Source organism: Centruroides sculpturatus, unplaced genomic scaffold (genome assembly GCF_000671375.1).
Source record: "Centruroides sculpturatus isolate CEXI.00-Female unplaced genomic scaffold, Cexi_2.0 scaffold413, whole genome shotgun sequence".
NCBI classification, from domain to species: Eukaryota; Metazoa; Arthropoda; class Arachnida; order Scorpiones; family Buthidae; genus Centruroides; species Centruroides sculpturatus.
In genome coordinates this window covers 568,790-595,090 of record NW_019384661.1, presented here as the reverse complement: position 1 = coordinate 595,090, position 26,301 = coordinate 568,790, and the positions used below count along the sequence as shown (strand labels likewise).

Here is a 26,301-nt window from a genome sequence, read left to right as displayed (position 1 = left end):
ATTTGAATTTTATACTTTTATCATTTCATAACTATTTTCCCTACATCTTTCTTATTATATTAAAAAAAAAAAAAAACACTGATGGCAGGACTTGGTAGCCTGAAACTATTTGAGAAAATGGTATTAATTTGATTTAATGAGCTCTAAGAAAGCAGTTTTCTATATAATATAAGAAATTTTACAAATAATAAATAAACTACAAAGTTATTTTTAGAAAGTTATTTATACTATAAAGCAATTTTTGTTTAAAAATTTGTGAATCAGAATTATTCTGTAGTTTATCAAATTTAATTAACTTACCTTACATACTCTAGCTACTCTAGAATATATTGTCTTTCCACAGTTTATATATTCTACTGCACTCTCTCGAAAGAAAAAGTAGACATAATCCCCTATGTCAAACGAACCTACAAACTGTGGTTCTATAAATAAATAAATAAAATAAAATAAAAAAATTATATTTAAACTACAGAAATAAATATAATTATATTTCCTTATAATATCTTTAAAATTAAAATATTCTTAACATAATTTTCACTCCATAAACAGCTCATCAGATATGTTTGGAACTTTATGAACCACAATTGGCACAAGAACATTAAATTTAAATCTTTACTATGTAATTAAATATTAATAATTAAAATTTATGTATTCATACAATTTATAAAATACAAAACGACTTCTAATCTTAACACTGTGTTGAGTAATAACAATCCACAAAACCTGCACGATCGTCTCTCCATTTTTAAAGTATTCCTCTGTCCATGCCGTGCAGGCGTGGAGATACTTATTCAAAGAATTTGAACTGGGACAAGCGGAGGGGTGAAACGCGATACATGCATTATTTACATCTCGGGTGTCATTGTTCCAACAGTCAAGAGGAGATACCGTTTAGTCACTATCTGAAGAAGACCTTGGTGGAAGTTGAAAACATTAGTGAAGATTGTTACCAACACTGTTATAAAAAATTTTTTTGGATTGTTTATACAATACTATTCTGCATGCAAGAATCATTTTATTTTCTTTCCTTAATAAGAAAAAACTTTTTTCTAATCATATTATTTTTTAATATATATCAATGCTATTATATATTTTGAGACACCATGAAGTGTTGATACTAGACACTGGACTAGTTTTAAGAGTGCAAAACTTGTGTTAGGCAGTATATGGCTGATGTTCGATGTTATTTGCAATGTTATCTGTACTGTATGCAAAATGTACCAATGTAAAATTGGAACTTGCAGAGTTTTGCAGAGGTAATTTTTAAAATGGAAATTGCACCAAGATTCTTTTTGTATTTTTTATTCAAGTTATAGGCTTTTAACTGGTTTACAATACACGATGGTGTTCGGTTTTATGTACATCAACAACACATTTACAACCATTGTAGAAAACTTATGTCAGCCAACAGATGAGGGATGCTAGCCCAAAATGCATATTGGCATTTGGAACAATTGGCTTATACACTGTAAAGTATATCAGAAAATAAAGTGGAAAAAGTCCACTGTCTATTATCAACACTTCATGATGTCTCAAAATATGATTTAAAGAAGGACACAGTTTCAACACTGCTATTTTGTTATTTCGGATATATATTTTATAACACTACTACTTAGTTTTTCTTCTATCATATTTTTTAAAATCATAAACTAATAATAAATCATCAGAGCAAGGAACTTACTATCAAGCCATTTTGAATCATATTTAATTGTCCTTTTAAACAGATATACAGTCTGACCAGTTGTTAAATTATATAAATTTGAACGAAATATCACTGTATCTGCTTTACTGAATTCAGCTACTGTACCACTGTATAAACCAGGCAGTCCACCAGGATTTCCATGTTCTATAAAAGAAAAAAATATTTTTAAAAGATAAAATAATAATTTGATAGAAGATTTTGCATTAAAATATAATCATTTTGTTGTGTTGTGATGCGGAAAAAATAATAAATTAATAATAACTTTTGTCTTGATTTATTATAGAAAAAATTATTTATCAGGAAGTTTAAATTTATAAATCATATTAAAAAATAAATAAAAGTAATGAAGAGAATATCAAATTCTCACAAAAATAGATGTAAATAAATACTAAATAAAATATGAATTCAAGATAAAATTATTTAATTTCACTGTAAAATTTAAAATATAAATTTTCAATAAAATTACAATAATAATAAAATCTTATTAAAGTAAATATCTTAATTTTTGCTTATTTTTATATATTTTTCAACAAGTTCTTAAAGAACATTTAACAAATGAAAAACATATGAAATTAAAAAAACATTTAAAAAAATATTATTTTATTAGTTCTTATAATCTTGCTTTTTAATTGTAAAGTATTTACAATTAAAAATTTTTCCGTAATAATAATAATCTCTTAACAAACAGAATAATATTAAAGATAAATTTATATTGGAATAAATCTTTATATGTAATCTTTAATATTATAAAGATAATATTAAAGATTTATATTTATTACTTAGTATAAACAAAAAGCATAAATCTAAGTATAAATATAAACAGTGCTCTTTTTTTGAAAAAAAAAATATTGCTAGTATGCATATTTGGTGATTGAACATGTAGAATTTTTTTTACTGAGCAACTATTGATGCTCCTTACGGGCTACTGATATTTTTCATGCTATCTACCAGAATGCTATATTGATATGTTCCAGATGAAAAATAGCACTAAATACAAGTAATAAATATGATTATTTTTGTAATTATTGAAAATAAGTCACTTACCAACCCAAACTGCAGTTGCATTATCTTCTGGATCAAATGGACATTTTGCTATACCATCTCCTATTCCAGGAAAATTCTCATTTTTTCCTAACCGAGTGAGATTAGCCTAAATGCAAAAATAAATATATTTATAAATGTTTTTGATCAGCTAAGCAATATTTGTTGCACAAAAATCATGATAGAACATTAATACATTGTATGGTATTTTTAAAATTAACATTGACTATGAATTAAGCAACTCAGAGTAGCACTATGAAAGAAAGACTTAGGCTTTTTCAACATAGCTTTACTCTCCAAACACTTGTGACCAGTGACTATTTACCTCTTTTGTTGACTATAACTTGTTTCAGACTCGATAATATCTACTGCTTGCAACACAAAATTTTGGTTTATATAAGATGCTATAATATTATATTCAATGTTTTTCCTTAACTATTTCTAACATAGAAAATGAAGAAACAGTATCAAATCGGTGGATAATTCTTAAAAATTATATGTCTCATCACTTCTTTTATTCAAGTTAATTAAATTACCAAATAATCAAGATATTTAAAGGGCATTTTATATATAAATGTAAATGATTGACTTTTAGGAACTATTCTATTACTTCATTCACTTACATTAATACTCATTTAGAATAGTTATTTCTTCAAAGTTGGAAATTCAAATGTATCATCTAGCAGCTACAAAACTAATTGCAAGATGATACATTATATATTGTTTTTATAACTTTGAGAATTTAATTATCTAATAAATATGTAATTAATGGTATTTTCTCTTATTTTGAATATTTTGGAGTTTTTTATGAGTCAAATATTAAATTTAAAATTGTAGGCCTGATTATATTTTGTAGCCTAGTATTGATTGCAGCTAAATTTCATCAAACCAACTTTTATATTTAATTAAAATTAGAAAAAAAGAACAAAATCAGATGTAATCAAAAATTGAAAAATGAAAGTTCTCTTCTCTTCCAACTAAAAGTATTAAAAAAAAGCAAAATAAACAGATAATAAGTATAAAATAATTTTTTTGAGATATATCAAATAAAATTATGATAATTTTTTAATGTTTTATTTTCATTATACTACATGATCAAAAAAATCATGTAATATAATGAAAATAAAATGATGCATTTTTAATTAAACCTAATTTTCCAGTACAATAAATATTGTATAGTTTTGCTGATAACCCTTACTAACACATACTTGCCAACCTTAAATTATAGGTGAGGCTGATTTGATAACTAGGAAAGGCTGAGAAATAAAAACACAATTTATAGAAAGATTGTAGACAAAAGTTGCAGCTCTTTTAGGCATTTATTCAATCTTTGTTCTCTTTATCACAATACTATGTTTATAATATTGGCTTTTCTTACTAGACAGATTAATAGTAGTAAAAAAGGTGCTTTATAATACAGAATAATAGTATATTGTACCATTAATAAGGATTATATAAAAAGTTAATTATCTACTGGAAAAATACAAAAATAAATAATTCCTTATAACCTTAAGTCTAAAAAATGTGATTTTGGCATGTGACTTAGATCTACAAGAACTTTCAAATTGGCTTTCTTGTACCAAAGGGCAGAAGCTCTCATACATCATCTAATACATCTATTTTGAGACAAAATTTCATATGTGGCAATTTTTAGAAAAAAAATCTATTTTTCATAAATAATCAGAAATCTAAAGCTTTCATTGAAATTCTCATTAGAGTATGGCAACATTGAATGCAAAAAAAATGTTAATGTTGGTAAGAGGACAATTTCTAAAAGATCCAGCATAGAAGCAAACTTGGCACTTTTAGTATTGATTGTAAATCCATGCTTGTGAAGACAATGCATTAATTAAAGGTGTGGTAAGGTAAATGTGTTAATTAAAGGTTTTGTCTATTTGTTCTTCTGACATTTTTCCTTGTTCTTTGTTCTTTCCAACTTCTAGAACTTTCTAATCTTAATTCTCCTTTCTTGGAGGTGAGGGTCACTTCCTAGAATTTACCAATATATTGTATGTGAGGTTACCCAAGGGCATAAAAGCAAAGGAAGGTTACTTTTGGGCTGTTGCTTGAAGAGAGAAGACCATGAAAAGAAAAGAGACTTTACAGTGTCTGATGCCTGAGAGATGGGTGAGGCTAGAACTTTGAAATTCCCAGGCCAAAGTTTGTGTTAGAGCTGGTGTGTCAGCTTGACAAGTCCAAACGTGCAACTGGCTATTGGGATCAAATATACAAAAACACTCCAGAACCAAAGAAAAGGAAGACAGAAGCAAGAATTTTGTGTTTAAGAAATTGCCACATGACCCCTTATGGTAACTGAACAACATTTGCACTATCCTGGTATTCTTTCTTATCCTATCTGCCACCTATGCTACTTCTCATCCTTTACTTTCCATTTCCTTCTAGGTATAAATTAGTATTAAGGATTAGTGTTAATAATTACAAAAATTTTTCCTTATTTTTAGTTCCTTTTTGTCAAATCATGATAATTTTTGTAATTGTTCTACCAACAATCAGATTTCGATGGCTGTTAATCAATATCTCTCTAGAGTTGGAATCCCTTTGTACCTGTACTTTTTTATCACATGTAATAAATTTACTTTTCCATCTTCTACTTCACGTGTCTTTTTTTGGGGTGTTTGTCTTCATTGGTCAATGAAACTCTTTCTTAATTATCACAGGTGTTATGTTATCTCTCTCTCAAAAAGGGAAAGATTTTCTAACTTAGGATGACAACTGCTTCCAAAAGTGGATTCTCAACCCAAAAGGCAGAGGGTTGGAAACTATGCTAATGTATATTCCACAGAAAATTGCTGGAAGGAAATACCAACAAGTTACATGCTTTCAACAGTCATGGTGGGATTATGGAAAAATTGTATGTAGTTTAAAAAGTGATATAGAAAATAACATTTTAATGTTTGAGATATTTTATTTCCAATGAAGATGTAATTACATAATAAATGAAACAGCAAAATGGAATACTAAAACAACACTTAATATTCCATAAACTATTAAACTTTTTATTGTATCATTTTATTTCTGATTTATTTATCAAATACAGTCAGTTATTAGCCCAGTCAGTTAGTAGGACACACCTCGTATTAAGACAAACATTCAAGAATGGAATCAAATCCTATAACGCAAGCACAATTTACTTCATCTACTGGCCTTGAAATGCCACTTGGTAGCCCTGCTGAAACAGTATTTTTCTTGGAAAACTAAACAAAAGAGACATGAATTTGGATATTTTTGGTGGTTTTTCTTTATCAGCCATCAGTCATGGGAATCTTTCCATTTTCTAGATTGTACTACAATGATTTTTTTTTTGTACAGAAATAATTTCTCATCATTAAAATGATTTTATTTTGCTCAGATGTTTGTTTTATTGCTATGCATTAACATAGCTCTTTAACATAACTTGTTATATCATATCTCAATTGCATAACTTATTGGGATGTTCATATAGTAGCCCCCAAAAAGCTCTGGTCCCAATGCTGAGCTATTAAGCAGAATCAACTGTAATAATAATTATAAATGCTAAAATAAACTTAAAAATGCTGGGAAAAATTAAATCTACTATATATATATATATATGACACTTAGAAAAAGTATCATAATGGTTTTAAACTACCATAAAAAAAATGGTGGCACTAAGAATCAATAATCATCAGAAAAGTTTTGAACAAGTGAGTGAGAAGGTGGAGCAAAGTGAGCAGAGTTGGGTTGAGATGCAAGTGGAGGCAGATGCTGGAATAAGAGGGGAGCAAAGTGAATGAGGGTGGGGTTGGACCACCCATCCCAAGAGAGGTTGAGCAAAGAGAGCAAAGTGAGTGTGGGGTTGGTCCAAGGAGTTGAATTATTGCAAAATTTTTGATATGAATAGTCTGTATTGGGAATAAGTAGGTAGGTGAGTAAAGTGAACCATGTAACCATGGAATTGAAATGTTTTTCTATTGGATGTTCAAAAAATCTTGATATTTGACCAATTCAAAAAGAAAATGGTTTTTGTTTTGAAATCTGAAGGTTGTTCCATGTTTGATTTTGATGGAAAAAATTGTTCAGATTTTTTTTATGTGATTTGAAAAAAACCTGTACTTTTTCAACTAGTTTGGGTATGAAAGTGGATCTGAACTTAGTTCAACAATATGTATACCTTCATCTGCCCAATGCCAAATGAGGATTCCATAATGTAATTAGACAGATGAAAGTATACATATTATTGAAATTTTTGTTATGAATAGTCTATATTGAGAACAAGCAAGAGGTCAAGTCATTGTAGGTTGCCAGAGGGCTTTGCCCCCAGTAGAAAATAGTTTTAATATAATTAATATCCAATGTCATACATTCAAGAGTTGAACACACAGCTTTTATTCACTGTAGAGAACTATACCTTATTCAACAAAAGATGTGCCTCCTGATAATGATAAAGATGGTAAAGATCTCATGTAATTGTCAGGTCATCCAACCAGGGGCGCCGCTAGCTGTTTGAACGCCTGTGTGCAATACCGATTATGCCGCCCCCTGTTTAACTACGATTACCTATGCTGAGCTTGCCAGAAAGGCTCTTTGCCGCCCCCTGGACGTGCCGCCCGCGTGCGGTGCACGCCTTGCACGCCCGCTTACAGCGGCCCTGCATCCAACAGAACATTGAAATTCTATTTTGTTCATCCAATTATTATTTATGAAATGTTACACAAGGATTTACTATACTATTGTGTTCTAACTTGAAAATTATTTAATATGTTCTTTCTCCAGATTTCTAACATACTATCAGCCATATTATCTGAAGAAGATTGTTATATACTGTCAAAAGTACTAGTCAATTAAATGTTTTTATCCATAATGCCAACAGACAGTTTTTAGATTTATCTTTTGTTATTTAATAATATTTTAAATTGGGTACAAATGTTATTTTAATAAATATGACATGGGTTTCTACATCATAGAGTTTAAAAATGAAGCAAACAAAAATGGTACAATAATTACATCATTTTTAGTTTCAATTTTATTAATAAGATTTCAGAAATTAATACTGTTCTGCATAAATACAGTGAAATCTTGTACAGTTAAGCTATAGCTAACATTTTAAATATATACAATTATTTTAATCATGAAAATTTGCTCTTTTCATCACTCTAAAGTGATAGTTTATAGTCTCCTAACATTAAAATTAAACATCTTAACTGTCAACTAGACTGACTAACTGCTTATCAAAAATGACTTTAAAAGTTCATATTTTCTTGGATGGTCTGTAGTAATAATAATAATAAATGCTAAAACAAATTTAAAACTTTTTTCTATTCAATTTTTAAAATATTGATGACATCTATTAACAAGGGTTTGAAGGTCAATCTCTCAGCTTCTAAACAAAACCTTCTAAATAGATCTCTGATAGTTAGCTATTAGAGTGGAAAATTATTGAAAATTTATCAGCTTTTAAGTAGAAGTTCAAGTAAAAGTATGTTATGTTATCAATAAAAATAAGAACTGGTGCATAGAAAATGAAAGATGAGAACTAATGGTGCAGCATGTGCATACAGTATGTGTCTTTTGATGATTTTAGAAAAAAAAAAAATGAATATGACAGATGAATTGCACAAGATTTTTCATGTTTTCTAAAGATGTTCTTAGTGACTAATAAAGATAAAGATTCTTTTAGATAAAAAAAAGGTTATTTGAGGAGTTTGTAATTGCAAGATAAAACTGGCAGATAACTTTCAAACACATAAACTGTAGGTTTATGTGTTTGTGTATTATGTACGTGTTGTGTGTATTCATATGAAATTATGATAACTTCTTCCAATATTCAAGATATAGCTTATATAATTTTTTATATAGATAAAATTTAAGATATTTAAGCAAATGATTGTACCAGCCAATTCATTCATATAGCTATAAAAGTAATATGAAACACATAAAATAATAAAATTTATTGATTAAATTACTAACAATTCACGAAAAAACCTTTTTTTTACGCATGTTATGTCACAATTAAATTACTAATAAGAAATATCAAAACATATCGTATATATAAAAAAATTTTTATATATGCAATAAGTAGGTTAAAGTTTCTAAAAAATCTTTACTTTTAATAATTAAATCTGTAATCTTTTTCACTTTGAAATTTATTTATTTATTTTTTTTACAAGTAATTAGAAAAGTCTGGAAAGACAGTTGATATCTACCCCCAATAATTAACAAACATACATAAAAACAAAGATAACAATTTCAAAAACTTACAAAATTGTAAATGTGTTTTTATATTTTAATTTAAACAAGAAAAATTAAAAAATAAAATTCATCAAAATTTATTTAAATTTTGAGAAATACAATAAATGTTTAAATGTAACCAATTTCTTATTTAATAAGACACTGAATGATAAATTATTCATTAATGTTTATTTTGAATCTATTTTTTAGTTACATGTGAAAAGGCTGGAAGTGAATGACTAAGCTAGGAATAACAATCTTTAATATTCAATTGTAAAAATTATAGCCAAATAATGTTTTCATTTAATTTGGCCATCATCAAATTCAAACTTAGGAATCATTATAATTTTTAATTAAAAAATTATTTCTTTTTATACCAACAAAATAGGAATAAAGAAAATTTAAAGTTTTTACAAGATTATATATAAAATATATACAATTTTTTGATATGGATTTATTTCTTATAAGTAATGGTATAAGCTCTCCTGATCAATATCAAGTTTAAGATTCTTAGATATTGTTGCATTGGGATTCAAGTTTTTGAGAGTAGTTTGTTTGGAAGCAGGCAAGTGCACCCTAAGCAGGCAAAAACCTCTATCTAAGACTATACATTGTGGTGAAACTGATAGCAAATGAGCATCATGAGGAAACACTGAAAAGAAGTTTGAAGAGAGAATTTGAGAATATGTGAAGCTGTTTACTGTGAAATAAACAAATAGAAATAGAAAGTGAGGAATTCAGCCAAAATGGTAACTAATATGAAAGATACAAAAGAAAAATATTGGATATATTTTTGTACTAATTATTTGTAACTTTTATTAGATTTAGATTTGTGAAAAATCATGCCTGACTGCTAAAACATTGCTTAGCTAGGAAATTAGATTATCTGTAATATGTATTATACATATGTGCTTACTAATTTGTTTCATATAACTATATGATATTTTATGTTGTTATTAATTTAATACAAACATATTTTTGATATGTCAAGAATTTATACTTTTATTACAAATATACTTACTAAGAAATTAAGATGCCATTTATTTTTTAATTTTGAATATTTTAATACATTATCATTAAAACTGAGATGAAATTAAGAAATAATTATGATAATAAATGATATAAATATTAAAAGATGACAATTACAATTGATTTTTAATGTTTTTTTTTATAAAACATTTATGCTTCCATTTGTTTTTGGATACAATACATTTTGAATCACTCTTGTTAATAGGTGTTAACATGGCCTCTATTGCTACAGTTTATCCATCATCAATTCATCATAAAAATAACAAGTGTTACACAGTCTTTATATTCACACTACAATGGTATTTTCTAACCAATCAATCATAATCTCAAGGGTGCAAGTGTATTTATGGATCTTTGGTATGCTGAAATACAGTTCATCATCAACTAAAAAACTTATAAACATTGAATTTTAATAAATTATTTATTACACAAATGGTATATGATGTATTTACATGTTCCAATATTTTAAAAAATTATATCAAATTGTATGAATTGATAAATATTACAAATTAGCATTTATGTGAAATTTTATAGAAATTATTGTAGCTTCTTATTGTGTATTATAGTAGGAAATTCTTGAAGGATCAAATGCATTTTCTGTACTATATTTTTATTCCATTTTGATTAGCACTATAACTTATAGCATTATAGCAATTATAACATATAGCATTATATTATTAAATGAGAAATATTATTACATAAATAAAACTGTAAATTAATAATATATAATGATAAAATGCAGATTAATTCTCATGTATTAATATTGAGGATTATGTCAATTTTCATTGTATAAGTTGGAAATGTGAGTTTCCAACCCTCTTGTTTTGTCCTGACTTGAATCAGATCAATGTCTACATTGTGTTATATATTGCATTTATTATCTTAGAATCAAACTGAGAAATAAATATGTTGTCTTGATGGAAATGCTCTATCTTTTATTTTGTGCATTAATCCCTAATATCTTATGATGTTAATGATTTCTAATTACAGAATGAATTTTTCTGATACATAAACATTCAGTTTAAAGTTATATTAAATTAGGGATTTTAGACTGTTATTATAAAACTATTTTAATCAATTTTTTACAGGCATCTTGAACTGCTTGAGGATTTTAATTCATTAGAAGCTTTTCAACTAAAATAAATATGATTCAAATATTAATTACAGATGTGATATTAAATATAATTTTATTTTAAAAACTCACAAAATAATTGAAAAATACTAAAATATCTTCACATTTCATTCTTGTCAATGTTGAGAACATAATCTTACAGCAGAATCAATCTTTTATTGGAGGTTCTTCCACCTCAATATGTAAGATGTTAAGAATTTTTCCTTTGGCAGTGGCACAATTATAAAAATATATTAATAAAAAATAAAAAGATTGACTCCGCTATAAGACTGTTATATTCCCAAGATATGACAAGGAATGTGAAGACATTTTTTGTATTTTTCAATTATTTTGTGAATTTTTAAAATATATTTATCATCCTGGCCATTTTCTACTATTTATTAATATGATTCTATTTATTTATTGATTTTGTTCTATTGTTACGAAGAAAAGATATTTACTGTTTTTTAATTAATCAAACCATTTATGCATAAAATACTCCAAAAAATTTTGTTTATCATATTTTAATAATCACTAAACAATCAACATTAAGTGAAATATAATTGTAAAATCTATAAATTAATATCTTCATGTCCAAAGAGCAGGTAAGTACAATCTATTGAAATAATATATTAATCATCTGAATACCCCAGAGTTTTATTCAAAATAATTTGTTTGTTGCAAACAAATTATTGTCAAAGTTTGTCAAAATAAAAAGATTTGGAAACTGAGAATATTAGTGAATTATTTTTGATATTTAATATAATTATAAATATAGAATGAAGATACAAATTCCTTATATTATTAAATGAAAAATATTACTACACTTCCAATAAAAACATAATGAGTATCAAATTTAGAGATGATAACCAATAAAAATGAAACAATTATTATAGTTATATAATTTTTTAATGATCAAATAATAAGGCTGGATTAACTATCAGGCTAATTAAATTCATATTAGCCAAGTAAGCCTGATAATTAATCTGGCTTTATTGTTTGATAATTAGAATATTTTGGGCTCAGTTATCTATATGTATTTATGCTATTTTTAAAGTATACACTGCATAATTGTTTTTCACTAAATGATTTATTAACAACATAAATGTGATTTAATCTTTTATTATTTGTTTATAAAACTTAAAATTCATTAAATATAGCTTTGTTAAAGTGTTAATTTTGAAGTTAATTTGATTTTTCTATGTAATACAATTGTGATTAATTAATATACATAGTTAACAACTTTTATTAATAGTTTATAATGTTTTAATGCAGTTATTCAAAATTTTAACTCATAAATTTAATCTCATTTATAAATATTTTAAAGTTTTTTATCTATTCCCTTTTATTATATTTGTTTCCCTTGATCTTCCATTTTATGTTGTTTCAGAAGTCATCATTATCTTTTGGCATTACCAATGAATTTTAGAAATATCATATATTAGAAATATTTATAAACGTTATCATCACTTAAATTTGTTTGTAATTGTTAATCAAAGATATCCTTCTTTATTAGAAAAAACTGATGAATAATATTGTGATGTTCTTTATATTGGTATTTAGTATTTAGTTACAATGTTGTTCTGACTAGAAGTTACTTTTTGTGTTGTATTAATTTTAATTTTATTTATAGTAGTCAAAAAGTTTAATCTTTTATGTTATTCAGTTTCTAACTTTTTCTCTTTTATTAAATTAAAACAGTTCATCTCTCTTAGTTTGATTTCTACTTTCAAGTGAACAATTTATTTTTTTAAATCATTATCTTGCTCTGCTAAAATAATAATTTAAAAAAGATGAGAAAAAATACTAATTCTAGAAACCAAATTAAATTTTATTCAGAAATGTTTTCATTCTTTTATAAGAACACCATCAGCTGTGAAAATTATCAAGTGCATTAGAATGAATACATTGGAAAGGTTCTCAATGTATTCCTTCTAATGCACTTGATAATTTTCACAGCTGATGGTGTTCTTATAAAATAACAAAAACGTTTCTGAATAAAATTTAATTTGGTTTCCAGAATTAAGCATTTTTTCTTGTCTTTCTGAATATGGTGCCAAGTTCAAATGTTTTATTGATGATAATTTCATTTTATATAGAATTGAAACACCTGTATAGGAATAAAGTCATTAATGTTGTTTACAAAACTGGAGAAATGTATCTGAATAGCACAATAAAAGAAAGACTTGGACAAGTTTTGCAATTATCTTTATTCTCCAGAATTTATGAAGTTTTAGAGTTCAAAAATTCATAAATTCATTTTCAAAGAGGAGAGTATTTTTTAAATACTGTATATAAAATAAACAAAATTTTAATATGATTTAATGTGATAAGTTAAATTTTCTTGCCTTTTAAAGTAATTCATAAAATAAATTATTCAAATAATTAATTTTAAACATTTAAAGATTTATTAAAATTTCAGAACTTTAGATTTTATATTAAATAATAAAAGTTAACTTTCATTTATAATATTTGTGAATAAAGATGCACATAATAAAAAGTTACTTGATTTTAATTATATATTTTATAAATTATTTTAATTGAAGAACTTATCACAAAATAATTTTAATCTACAATTACTAGAGCAAGTTAAAAGTGTCTCTATTCAATCTTATATATAATTAAGAATTTTATTTAATTTAATATTTATTTTCATAAAAGATTTGTTAAAAGGAATACATTTTTATTCATGGTCTTCTGATGAGAGAAATTACAAACTCTATTAATCTTAACTCATAAATTTATAGAAGGGACTATAGAAGCTTATAATTATAAAATTAGACCTCATATGATAACTCCTTACAAGAACTATTAAAAAAAAAAAAAAAAAACTGGTTGAGAAATCAATTTGAAAGACAATGATGAATGTTTTACAGGTTCCTTTGATCTCAGTCTCATCTCAATTCAAAATCTGTATTTCAGAACATATGATTTTAGAAATCCATGTAAAAGTTATATGGTTATATCTGTCTCATTCTGTATATTCATAACATTTCAGATTTTGAAATTTTTCATTTTCATAATTTCATTTGAATATAAATATTTTAGTTTTTCAGTTGGTAATAGATAAAATAATAAAATTTTATCAATGAAATTTCCATTTAAATATTAAAAGAATTTTTGGCATGAGTGACTTTTTTGTGAAATTCTATTAGATACGCAACAGTTATTTTGAAACACAAATTCCATCTTTAAAAACTATTTACCAAGAAAAATGATAAACTGTATTTTCAAAATAAACCATTGAAACTAGAACTTTTAATTAAACTTTCTATTATCTTATATGAAATTAGTTCTTTTTTAATTTAATTCTTCTTTTTCTTTGTGTATTAAAGAATTTTTTTATCATACTTATCAGATAGATCTAGCTAGAATTACAATGGAATAATTGTATGTGAAGAATGGAGACCTAAAATATTTATAAGCTAGAGAAGATTCTGAGGATCTAACCTGGAATTGAATCTGTCTCTCTCCGAACGACAAACATGCATCATAGCTATTTGGCTGTCAAATTAGTGAAGTTGAAAATAGTGAAGCAGTTTAAGAGTAAGCAAGACAAATAATATATGATGATAGAAGGCAACTCACTCTTTCACCATTACAATATTGAAATATGTGTATTTTATACAAATTTTTGATTTAATCTTTTAAATATATCAATCATTATTTTGTTTGTTGTATTTATGATGCTGTAATATTCATATATTTCAAATTAGTTTCTTTTGCTGTAATATAATGATGAATAAATTACAAGTTATATGATCACATTTTTTTTTTCTAGCCACAAGTCTTTTTTAATTTAGTACAATTCCTTAACTATACATAAAAATCCAAAAAAATATAACTACAGTATTAGTTTCTTGGAAAATTAAAATTCTCTACATTCAATACTAATTTTTAATTATCATTAATAAATGTTACTTTTTTATATATTAATATTTTCTTTAAAAATTTGTAAAATGCATTATAACTTTCCTTGTTATTTAATTATAATAGGAAAGATTTTTAAAATATTCTTATTACTTTCTGTAATATGGGTAAATTAAAATAAATAATGCTATTCCAGACGAGACAATATATTTTGTTATCAAATTTTAGTTTTTTATTTACATTATTAGGTAAAAATAAACAGCATTTTCTAAAAAAATAAAAAAAATATATGAATAGAAACTTAATAATATTAAAATTTCTCAACTAAGTAAATGAATAAATAATAAGACTTACATAAATTACCCAATCCATAGGATTGTATGCATTTGTACCACATATATACAATTTGCTTCCATCTCCAACTGGTTGAATGACCCTTATGTGATTGCGGCATTCATACTGCTGAAGAATTAGCATATATTAAAGACTGATAAGAAGCATTATCACAAACATGAATTTTAAATTATTATAAAAATCAATTTTTATAGTAATAAAAATATCAATAGTTTTTATGATCAATACTATCTTATGTATACTTGCATTTACAATATATTTGTACTATATTATTTCATATAAGTAGTATTGACTGCTGTAAGTTATTGATTATAGAATTATAAATTTTATGTAAGAATATAAAAATAAGTTCTATTATTAACACTATTAAAAATAAAAAAAAATTAAACTATCAAAATAAGATTTAAATCCTTCTTTTCTTCTGTCTGTGAACCCAATGCAATGCAATTCTTTTGTTCTTTTCTTGATTTTCAAAGTATCCAGACTACTTTCTTTCTTTTCAATGGCCAATGGTGACCCGCAACTCACGGTTGAAACAAGACAGCAACCGTGTTATCTTTATCCAGTTATATATTACTAGACTATAGAATGGTTGCTCTATAAGTTAGGTTTGGCTCACTATTTTGAAGTCAAGACTTATACTATACAAGATTATATCCTCTTCTATAAATTTCTTGTCACATAGAAAATTAAACGTTTTATTTGTTCAACATTAAATTAAATTTTTTTCCTTAAACTTTTATTGAAAAATATTAACAACAATTGAAGAATTAATTAATACTTATTTTTAATCTTAATATGTAATTAATAAATTCATTTTTCAAGCAATTAACAAAATAATTTAGAGATTGATTTTAAAAAATTAAAACAGAAATAATATTTTCTGTTTAATTTAATCTAAGAAATATCTTTATGAATATATATATTAGTAAATAAATACAATTAGGTTTATGGATTCTTATGTACAAATCATTAAAATTTAATGTATGTTAAATATAACTTACTTTATATTTGTTGATCTTACAATAACTCTGTTTAAACACTTAAAAACTCTACAGATTACAATACAAAAATTACAAATCCAATCAATCATAATTGGATATTGGATTTGTGACTTTTATAAATAAATAAATTCAGAAAAATAACTGGTGTTTTGCTTACATCTGCATTATCTGTAGTGTCATTATGTTACATTAACAATACTAAAGTTTTGCAAGCTGAAATACTATATATAAATCAGTTTTAAAAATTTTATACTGTATTTCTCTAAGTTATCCTCAAAAATGCTTTAGATAAGTTAAAATAAAACATTGCAATTTGTATTCTCTAGCATAAAATTATGCAAATTTTTTTCAATTAAATTTCAACTACTTAATTAATAATAGTTTAATGATTATTTTCTCAAAAAATATTTACTTTATCATAATTTTTAAAATCATATTATCATTATTGTGTGTTTAAAATATTGAACGTTCTGTATTTATAAACTTTTATGAAAAAAAGTTACTACAGTAGAGCGTCGTTTATCCGAAAGTCGGTTATCCGAAAGAAAATCCAGTTCGCAAATTTAAATTTTTCGCCAGTGCTGTGGCGCTGCAATCTTTGGCTATGTCTTGGGCTACTCAAATATTTTACGTTTTTGATACTAAATTAACTTCTGAAGTATAATTTTTTATAGTTTTTATATTTTTCAATATATTTATTTTGTTTGAACAAAATATAAAAAAAATTTTTTTAACGATACAATAGTCTTCGTTAGGCTTAACATCGACGAAAATTCAATGCGAAGCGACACGCAACGGAGAAAAATTTCAACATGGGATAGGTTAATATATTTTTTCGTGCGTAATCGGTTATCCGAAATATCGTTTTTTTTTTCCGAACAACCCCAGTTCCCAATTGATTCGGATAAACGACGCTCTACTGTACTTAAAAATAATATAATTCAAAAAGTTCAGCAAAATAAATAAATAGAATTAAAAATAGTTTTTCTCCATTTCAATCCATAGTATTTAATTAAGATATTTGGTATCTCAACATTAAAAGCTATGAAGTGTATGATAAAAGTGTTGAAGTCAAATGTCAAAATATAAGACATAAAAGGCTTACTTATGGAGAATAAAAATTAATAATCAAGATATAGTTGGGTTACTTGACATGAGAAATTCAAATTCTTTAACATTTTCATAATAAAAAAAAATTTATTAAAACAAAACTTGATATTTACCCGTTATATATGATGATTATGATTTTATTTATTTTTTAATCTGTTTAATTTATGAAGCTAACAAGAAATCATTGCAAAGGAAGTAGAGTGATATTATATTGGGGGTTATTCATCTGACATATTAACTTGAATGGCCAATTGTATAGGAATTGACTGAAAATTCAGGGACAACAAATTATATATTTGGCATTCCATTCATCCAGAATCCACAAAGATTCCACTCATCCACAATTGGATCCTAGTATCTATTACATTTAGTATTATTCCACATAAGATCACAACTTCATGCACTGCAGTATTCAAAGGCAGCACTAAAGCACTATAGAATCTATATTTTAAAGGATTAGATCTACAGAAAACCAGGAGAGACAGCCCAGATTTGATTGTTGGTTTCCTAAAGTAAGAAATAAACGGTCTAAACTATTGTGCTGACAAAAAGCATAAAACCTTCCCAGAAGAACATGTACTTTGGCTTCATAATAAAATTCCATATTGTCATTCATTTAGCTAACATACAATATTTAAAAACATCAAGAAATTAACAGAAAATAGGGAACTTAAAAGTATCCACCCAATAAAATATTAATTTTATATTTACAACATTAAAAATATAAGACTGAAACTTTAACTTACTTCAGACTTTCCTTTTGATACACAACTTGCTACATTAGATGGTTCCAATGAAAGATAATCATTCTGAAAAAATATATTAAAATATTTAATATAATAGAAATCAATGATAGATTATTGAAATTTTGATTTTTCAATACAAAATTTTAAATATTAAATAATTAAAAAAATATATTTATCATTATCTGTTCTTATACCAATTATTTTTGATTATAAATATCTCTCTATTTATTTATTAAGGAAATTAAATTAACGCCATTAACTAAGTTTTTCCTAATTGCTGCACCAGTAATTACTTTATTATTTGATTATATTTAACTTAGTTTAATAAATTATTTAATTAAATGAAATTTTGGATTTTCATTTAATTAAACATGATTTTATTAAATTTGGCGAAAGATAACATTTATCTCATTCTTCACATGAATGGAAAATTCGTAGAATATTTTTAAAAGAGTAACTTAAATTCCAGAAACAAAGCATCTATTTTAAAAATATTCTGACACACTTAATTAACACAATAAACAAATAATCTTATTATTCATAACACAAGAGTTTAAATGTTTGCTAATTTTCTAAAATGAAACAAATATTTAAATAATCTTTCATAATAATTTTAGTACCAAATAATAAAAGAAACATAGAATTAATAAATTTAGTAGAAAATTAATTTAGTTTTATTAAGATTTTGCAAATTTCTAAGATGCAAAGAGATGAGCAGAATAAATTTGTCTTTACAGATTCTATGATACAAAAAGNTAATCTTTCATAATAATTTTAGTACCAAATAATAAAAGAAACATAGAATTAATAAATTTAGTAGAAAATTAATTTAGTTTTATTAAGATTTTGCAAATTTCTAAGATGCAAAGAGATGAGCAGAATAAATTTGTCTTTACAGATTCTATGATACAAAAAGTAAGCATTATGGAAATATAAATTTTGTTATGCAATATTATAATAATTGAAATTCAATAGCTTATCCATTGTATTCTTAGAATAAATGAAAAATTTTAATTAGACAGCAACATTGAGGACATTAACTAGTAAATCACTTTAAAAAATCTTAGAAAATATATTTCAATGATCTTATGCTGTAATTTGGTTTTGCATTTTCATTTTATTGTTTGAAATAATTCAATTTTAAGTAATTAAGGGCTAAGATTTTAATTGATTAAATTAACATCATAATTAAATGTTTACTTGAAATTCTTAGAAAATCATTGTAGTATTTCACAAGAAGAATTATTTAAGAGTAAAAAAATAAACATATAAGTATAAAAAAATAGTTAATTTTCCAGTGATGAAGATAATATCCAACATTATTTTGGTTATTAGGTAATGTTAGAAAATATTCTCTAATAAAAGTTGGATAAGTCTTATAATGAATTTTGATAATCCAAATTTCAGAAATTAATGTAAGAATATAGTGATACATAGCTATGATCTAAGTTACATAGTATATAAAAGGTATACATATTCTGCAAGTTCCAATTGGTAATATAAAAAAATTTAATTTAATAATTCATATTTTAATACCTTTACAGAGATTTTTACATTTTAATCTATAAAAAGAAGAATTTAGAATACAATATTAATGTTTAGCATCATCTTATCACAGTTGAATCACTTCCAATCCTTCAGTATATGTGCCATTGCTGAAATACTAAACATTGGAAAACATTGCTGTGGTACATTTTATGTTATTAATTCAGTATTGAAAATAAAGTTGAATGGATAACAAAGATGAGAACAGAATTTTCTTTGGCATTCATTGTTTTTCAGTACAAATTTAATATGGTAAAAATTTTAGTAAAAAACATTATCTGGTTTCAAAAATAAAAAAACAATTTTTTTTTTAATATTTGACAATATGTGAAAACTAGAATTTTTTCTCCAAACAATGCTCAAAGTTTAATGTTTTACGTAACAAATTTAGAGCAGTTTGTAGTGAGAATAATTTGTAAATTGATAAATTTACAATTTATCAATAATAATCTACAATGATAAATATTTTCAAATCAGTAATTTACAGTATGTCGATTTATAACTTAATATTTTATAGCACAAACAGTCCTACAAACTACTATAATTAAAAGTGAAGTTTCGTTTAATTAAAATATTCTAAAATTACGGTTACCTGAACCATCAACAAAATTGTCATAATTCATTTTATTAGTTTATAACAGTTTGTTTGAATTTTTATTGATTATATTTCTAATATTAACATATAAAATATCTTTTAACATATTCAAAACTACTAAAATTGCTTATTTTTTTTTTTTTTAGTTTATAAATAGTGTATACAACAGTAGTATATTTAAATGTAGCATGGAAAGAATCCTTGAAAAATGCAATGTTGAATTCTTTAAGTGTGTAGTTTTACAGATATATCAATTTGTTTAAATCTAAAATAAATAAGGTTTTATATTCACTTTGATAAAAATATGTCAAAATATTTTTTTTTATTTAGAAAGGTTGAAAATTCTTACATTAATTTAGGTTTTAAAATAAGTACTATTATAATTTATATATATATACATTAGATTTGTATATTATATATATACTGTATATAACATATATAATTTATATTCCTTGTCTAATTTTTAAAGAAAAAAATACCTTAAATTCCTTCTTAAATTCTTCCTCATACATAATTTGTAAATAGATTTTTAAATGAGTAATACATATGAATAAGGAATAAAATCTGCATATATTTGTAATGTTAAATATTCTTTACTTTAAAGTAACTAATTATTAGATGATCTTAAAATAGATTACAGGCCTATAAATGGTTTACATTTAAGAAATATGCAAATTAGATAGTCACTGTAACTTTTATCTGCCATAAAATAGCTTATTTAAATGGTGAGGTAAGGTTAAAAATCTGTAGAAATTTCAAAGTAATAAATAATAATAGTAAGTTTTTAAAAAAAAAAAAAAAATAGTTTTTTGAATAATGGTGTCAATTTATATCTGCAGTTATTAACTTTTCATGTGGTAAATTATACTGTATAGATTTACATATTCTTTACTTTAGTTGATTAAATGTCAAGAATTTTTAAATGTGTAATTTTTTTTATTTAAAATCACATGCTTGTTTACTTGTTAAATAAAAAAAAAAAGCCTGGATATTTTGTATAGCTTGATAAATTATGAATCTTTTAAGTCAAGAAGTTACTAGAACTTATATATCAGAGAAGATAACTTGTTATAAAACATAAATATCACCAACCGATTCATGTTATAACTTTAATGATATAAAAAAAAACTAGTTAGGTGTAGGATTTTTTTTATTTCAGTTAAAAAAAATGACTGAAATAATATATCAGAACACCTAAATATATAGTTTAGATTCACTAGTGTGATATTTTAACCGAGTTGTTATATTTTGAAATGATCTAAAGGAAAAAAAATAGGATTTTTTTCAGTTCAGTCCACTTATATCCTAGTGTAGAGTAAGAGTATATCTGAAAATCCAAAACGTTTATTTATCTTTACACTTTGGAAGGGGGTGTTAAAGTTAAATATAGCAGAGAATAAAAAGTGAAGAAAATGAAAAGTAATCAAATCCGAGTTGCTATTTTCTTTTTTTTCTTTTTCTTGTTTTGACGATTCGACAATTGTTGATCCCAGGAATTAGCTTTCGATAACTGTGAAACAGGTATCAACAGGTAAGGTCGGAAGGTAATAACTTCTGTGGTTTGGGACTCAGCAATATGGAAGTAATCGTTGAAGTTGAAATGAAACGATTATTCCTTATAGGTTTATCCTATTGGACTCAGTTTTGAAAGAAGTCCGGATATGAACTAAATAGAGAGTTTTCGAATTTCTTCAAGCGAACATCAATATCATTTTCTGGTGTGTTTTCTTTATTGCAAATGTAAAAAACGTGTATGTTTTTACTTTAACATCGAATTTAATGCACGGAAGAGAGTTAAAGAAGGTATAAAAAAAAAATATTTATATATATATATATTGAATATTAAAACAATTGTATTTTATAATATGATATAGGCTCTACAATCAGATTCTTGTATGATTTTTTTCAATAGTAAAATATTGGATAACTTTGAAAATAAAATAAAATAATTACAACATAAAAGTTAACGATGATTATATAATTAATTTAACTATTTTTTTAATGAGTAAAGTTGATTAGAAGTGTAATAATAATAATAATAATAAATTATGAGAAATGTATGCAAATTCAGTTTAAAGTCAAGCACAAAATTTCTTTAACAATTTGCTTTTAAAATATTCTAATTAATTAAATTAGAGAGTTAATAATTATTTTGTAAGTTATATTCCTGTTATAAATTCGGAATTTATCTAAAGTTTAGATTTTCGCATTTTTCTTAAAGTTCGAATTAGTTAAAATGAGTAAATAATTTCTCTTTAATTTTAATTATTTTTCGCGATTTATATCATAAAAATAATTGCTAAATTTTTAATTAATTAACTAGAATATGTTCAAGTTATAACAAAATTTAAAAAAAAAAAAGTAATTTTATGATATAATTTATCATTAAAATAAGAAGAGAAATAATAAATTTATGAAAAAAAATTTACAATCAATACTTTTTTGGGCATTTTAAAATAATAAATAATAATCAAAATAAGAGATTTAAAAATGGAATTATTAAATAAAACAATTTTTCATAAATATTTACAATATTTTATTTAAAAAACAAAGTAAATAATGAGAAATATGGATATTTTTAAAACGAAAAATCATGAAAAATAACATTAAAACTTAAAAAAAAATTTAATAATAATTCAAAAATTATTATTATTATTAGTATTAGTAATTACGGCATTAAAAAACCTTAAAAAATAAAAGTAAAAATATTTTTAACAATTGTAAAAATTTCTTCAGCATTACAGGTTAAGAGCAATTTCTCTCTTTAGTTATAATAAACAAGATAGCTTCTTACAAGAATTTTAATTATGCTGTATAAACGGAAGCGTATAAAAATAAAAAAAAGGAAGAAAGAATGGAAATGAAAATATAAATAACAAAAATGTTTTAAGAAAATATAAGTGCCATTGGGAATAGAAGAAGAAACAGTCGGCAATGAAGATAAAGTAGAGGATGGAAATGAAAAACTTGATTGTTAGACTGAGAAAACGAGAGCTCGATAGCAAAGGATACATAAAAGGGATAGTAGATAAGAGATTACCAAGAGTAATGTTAGAATTGGAAGTAGAGATGATAAAAGAAGGCATGACTAAAAACAAAAAAATAAAAAAATAAAAGGCTAACAGAAAGAACTAAATCCTGATAGCTAGAAAAAGCATACACGTTTACCACACTAAAAACCTTTAAAATAATGAACATTTATGTTTATTTTATTAAAGTTTAGTTACAGTAATTAATTTTATACTTCCTAGACTGTAAATAAAACATATTTTTTATTGTTAAATTATAATATTAAAAAAATATATGCCTATATACATTATGTGATGTTGATATTCATTTCTAGTAATAATAGTTGTGTGAAAGATTTTGATTATAAAAATTGATATTTTCAGTTATTAATAAGAAAAAAATATGTGTAAAGTATTACTATAACGATAAAAATTTAATTTGAAATATTTTAATGAACTCATTCAAGAAGTTTATATGTAAATATTAAGTATTGTGAAATATTAACTCAGTAAAAGGAAGATTCATGTTTATAAATTTAATTAATGTAATTAGTAAATGTTATTATACGATTAAAAAGGATTATTTTATTTATTTTGATGTTTTCTAGTATTTATAATTGAAAAATTCATTGCGTAAAAGTAAATTTTCGAATTTTATTTTGTTGGACATATGGAAAAGATGTGAAATAAAATCGCTAAGAACTGAATATTTTATTCAATATTTACGTTATTTTCTACCAATTTTATTTAAAAATCACAAAGAATAATGTAAATATATAGAAGAAATTCTTCTTTTCTCATAGCATCGTCTTTATTATACTACTTTAAAGCTTCTAGTACATATTTATTCTCCAACTAGGATTAAATTAATGAATATAATAAAAAGAATCGCGTTAGTAGGTGTGATTAATGGGCTACATAAAGGATATAACTATTGGAACGAGTCGTGAAGGCAAGCTTTATGGAAGAAGATAAATTTTTATCAAATACAAATTATTATTTCCTAAGAAATTGGATTGTTATGAGCGTCGAGAGAACATAAAAATTTTTCTAACGGCGTTAAATTGTATCGAATTCTACATCTAATATTTTTCTTTTTATAAATTAAAATATATAAACACGAATAGCAATTACAGAATTTGATTTTTAAAAATCCATACAAATATATATATAAATTTTTGCTTCGTTAAATAAGAGAAACAAATGTCTTATTTGCTTGTCTTCTAGGAAATAATCGAAAATATGCGAACAACATTTGTTAAACAATTAAAATAATTAATAACGAATCAGTGATGTCGAATTTAATTTTATCAAATTTTTCGTATAGCTAAAAGATACGTTTGAAGCAATCTTAAACAAAATTAAAATTGTAGGAAAAGTTAGAAAGCTTAAGATACCGATGTCTTCTCTCTAGCCTGCAGCAATATAGGAAAATTACAAGTTTTAATTTTCTATACATCTACAGAATATAATACACCTTTAATAAGCAAACGTTTAATTTGTAACAAGATACGATTGAGGGGGGGAATTACATAAAAATTTATCTAATTATATCAATTTATATAAAGAAATTAGATTCCTAACTCATTAATTACATTAAAATTTATTACAATTGGAAATTCTTTGTTTGTTCTTGAAGATTGTTTAAATTTATATTTATTAAAATTTTCTAAAATTTCCTTATTTACATGACCTATTTCATAATGTTTCATTCATTTTCTTTACTACAGTAAACAAATTAATTAATAAATAATGAATTAAGCATTTGTTATTCAAATTAATCCAATTTACTCGATGGAAATAAATGCAAAGTAACCCTTTATATGATAATTTAAATATTTCACCATTTGAAACGTATAATTAAGAGTTTATCACCTCGGCGGATATGGATAACATAAAAAAAGGAAAAAAAATGGTGGTTTAACTCGTTTGATGGATTATCTGCGGATTAAGATAAACCCGCAAATGGCATTCACATAGAAGAACTTACTTATTGTTTGTTAGTATATAGTAAAAGAGAATCCGAGCCAAATAATCCTTCAGGAGATATAACATGTGCCTCTAATCAACTTGCTTTTCCTTAATAGCAATCCGATAGTGTGGATGTGGTTCCAGCTGCCACACCCCGAAGTACCGTGCAAGGACACCATTACTGATTAGCAACGTGCTAGCCATTAAGTCTTTCACTTTTCTTTTACTTGTTTCCCAGTACGGCCATAATTTATTCTACTTTCGAGTTTAATGTCGCCACTAACTCTGCCTTGTTTGCTTCTATACCCTTCTGAAATCTCGTCGTACGGGCTGTGAAATGTAATCGATGAACTACTCCCTTAACAGGGTAACTATGCCAAAGTGGCACAAATCCTTAAAAATATGTATATTCAATTTAAAGGTAACTTGCAATATATATGTATCGATCGTGCATAATTTTTTTTAACGTTATTTACTGTTTAGCGAATATGAAAATTCGCTTTGCAAAAGGTTTAAAAGGTCGATTGGTGTGTTACGTGGTGTTACTCATCCTTCCAAATTAATATTTAATTTTATTAATTGCAAATTTAATTTCATGAAACAAAATTTAAAGATAAACAGGTAGATCTTTTTTTTCTTGTTTGCTTTGTTAATTTGTTCATTTTTGGAAATTTTTATCATTATTTTTATAAACTGATCTTTTTTAAAGTGAAATTAGAATTTTCCATAATTTTAACAAAATAATTTATGTATAGAATATAATTTATAAATATACTATAAACATATATGTTATATAATTTTAACCCAATCAATTTTTATTCTTTTCCAAAAATTAATTATTAAAAAAAATAATAATAATAATAATAATAAAACTTTATCAACTCCTACAAATCACACAATCATTCACTAAGGACATACAAATGGAGTTTGGCCTAGACAAATGCAAAAAACTTCACATAGAAAAAGGAATCCTGAAGAAAGAAGATTTTGCACTTGGAAATGGAGACG

General features: G+C 24.6%; 1 protein-coding gene across 6 annotated transcripts in view; it reads right to left on the bottom strand.

The window, feature by feature from the left end:
* The window catches only part of LOC111626557 (semaphorin-2A-like), a 257,482-nt gene that overhangs the window by 25,243 nt on the left and 205,938 nt on the right, over window positions 1-26,301 (bottom strand). For 3 of the 6 annotated variants that reach the window (XM_023369968.1, XM_023369971.1, XM_023369974.1), the window contains 5 exons: window positions 18,175-18,237; window positions 15,315-15,422; window positions 2,747-2,852; window positions 1,682-1,846; window positions 301-422 (listed from right to left, as the gene is read on the bottom strand). In XM_023369968.1, the coding sequence (XP_023225736.1) occupies window positions 301-422; window positions 1,682-1,846; window positions 2,747-2,852; window positions 15,315-15,422; window positions 18,175-18,237 (564 nt within the window). Of the gene's footprint in view, window positions 1-300; window positions 423-1,681; window positions 1,847-2,746; window positions 2,853-15,314; window positions 15,423-18,174; window positions 18,238-20,793; window positions 20,932-26,301 lie in introns of those variants that run through there. The other 3 variants (XM_023369973.1, XM_023369972.1, XM_023369970.1) reach the window with 3 other exon arrangements.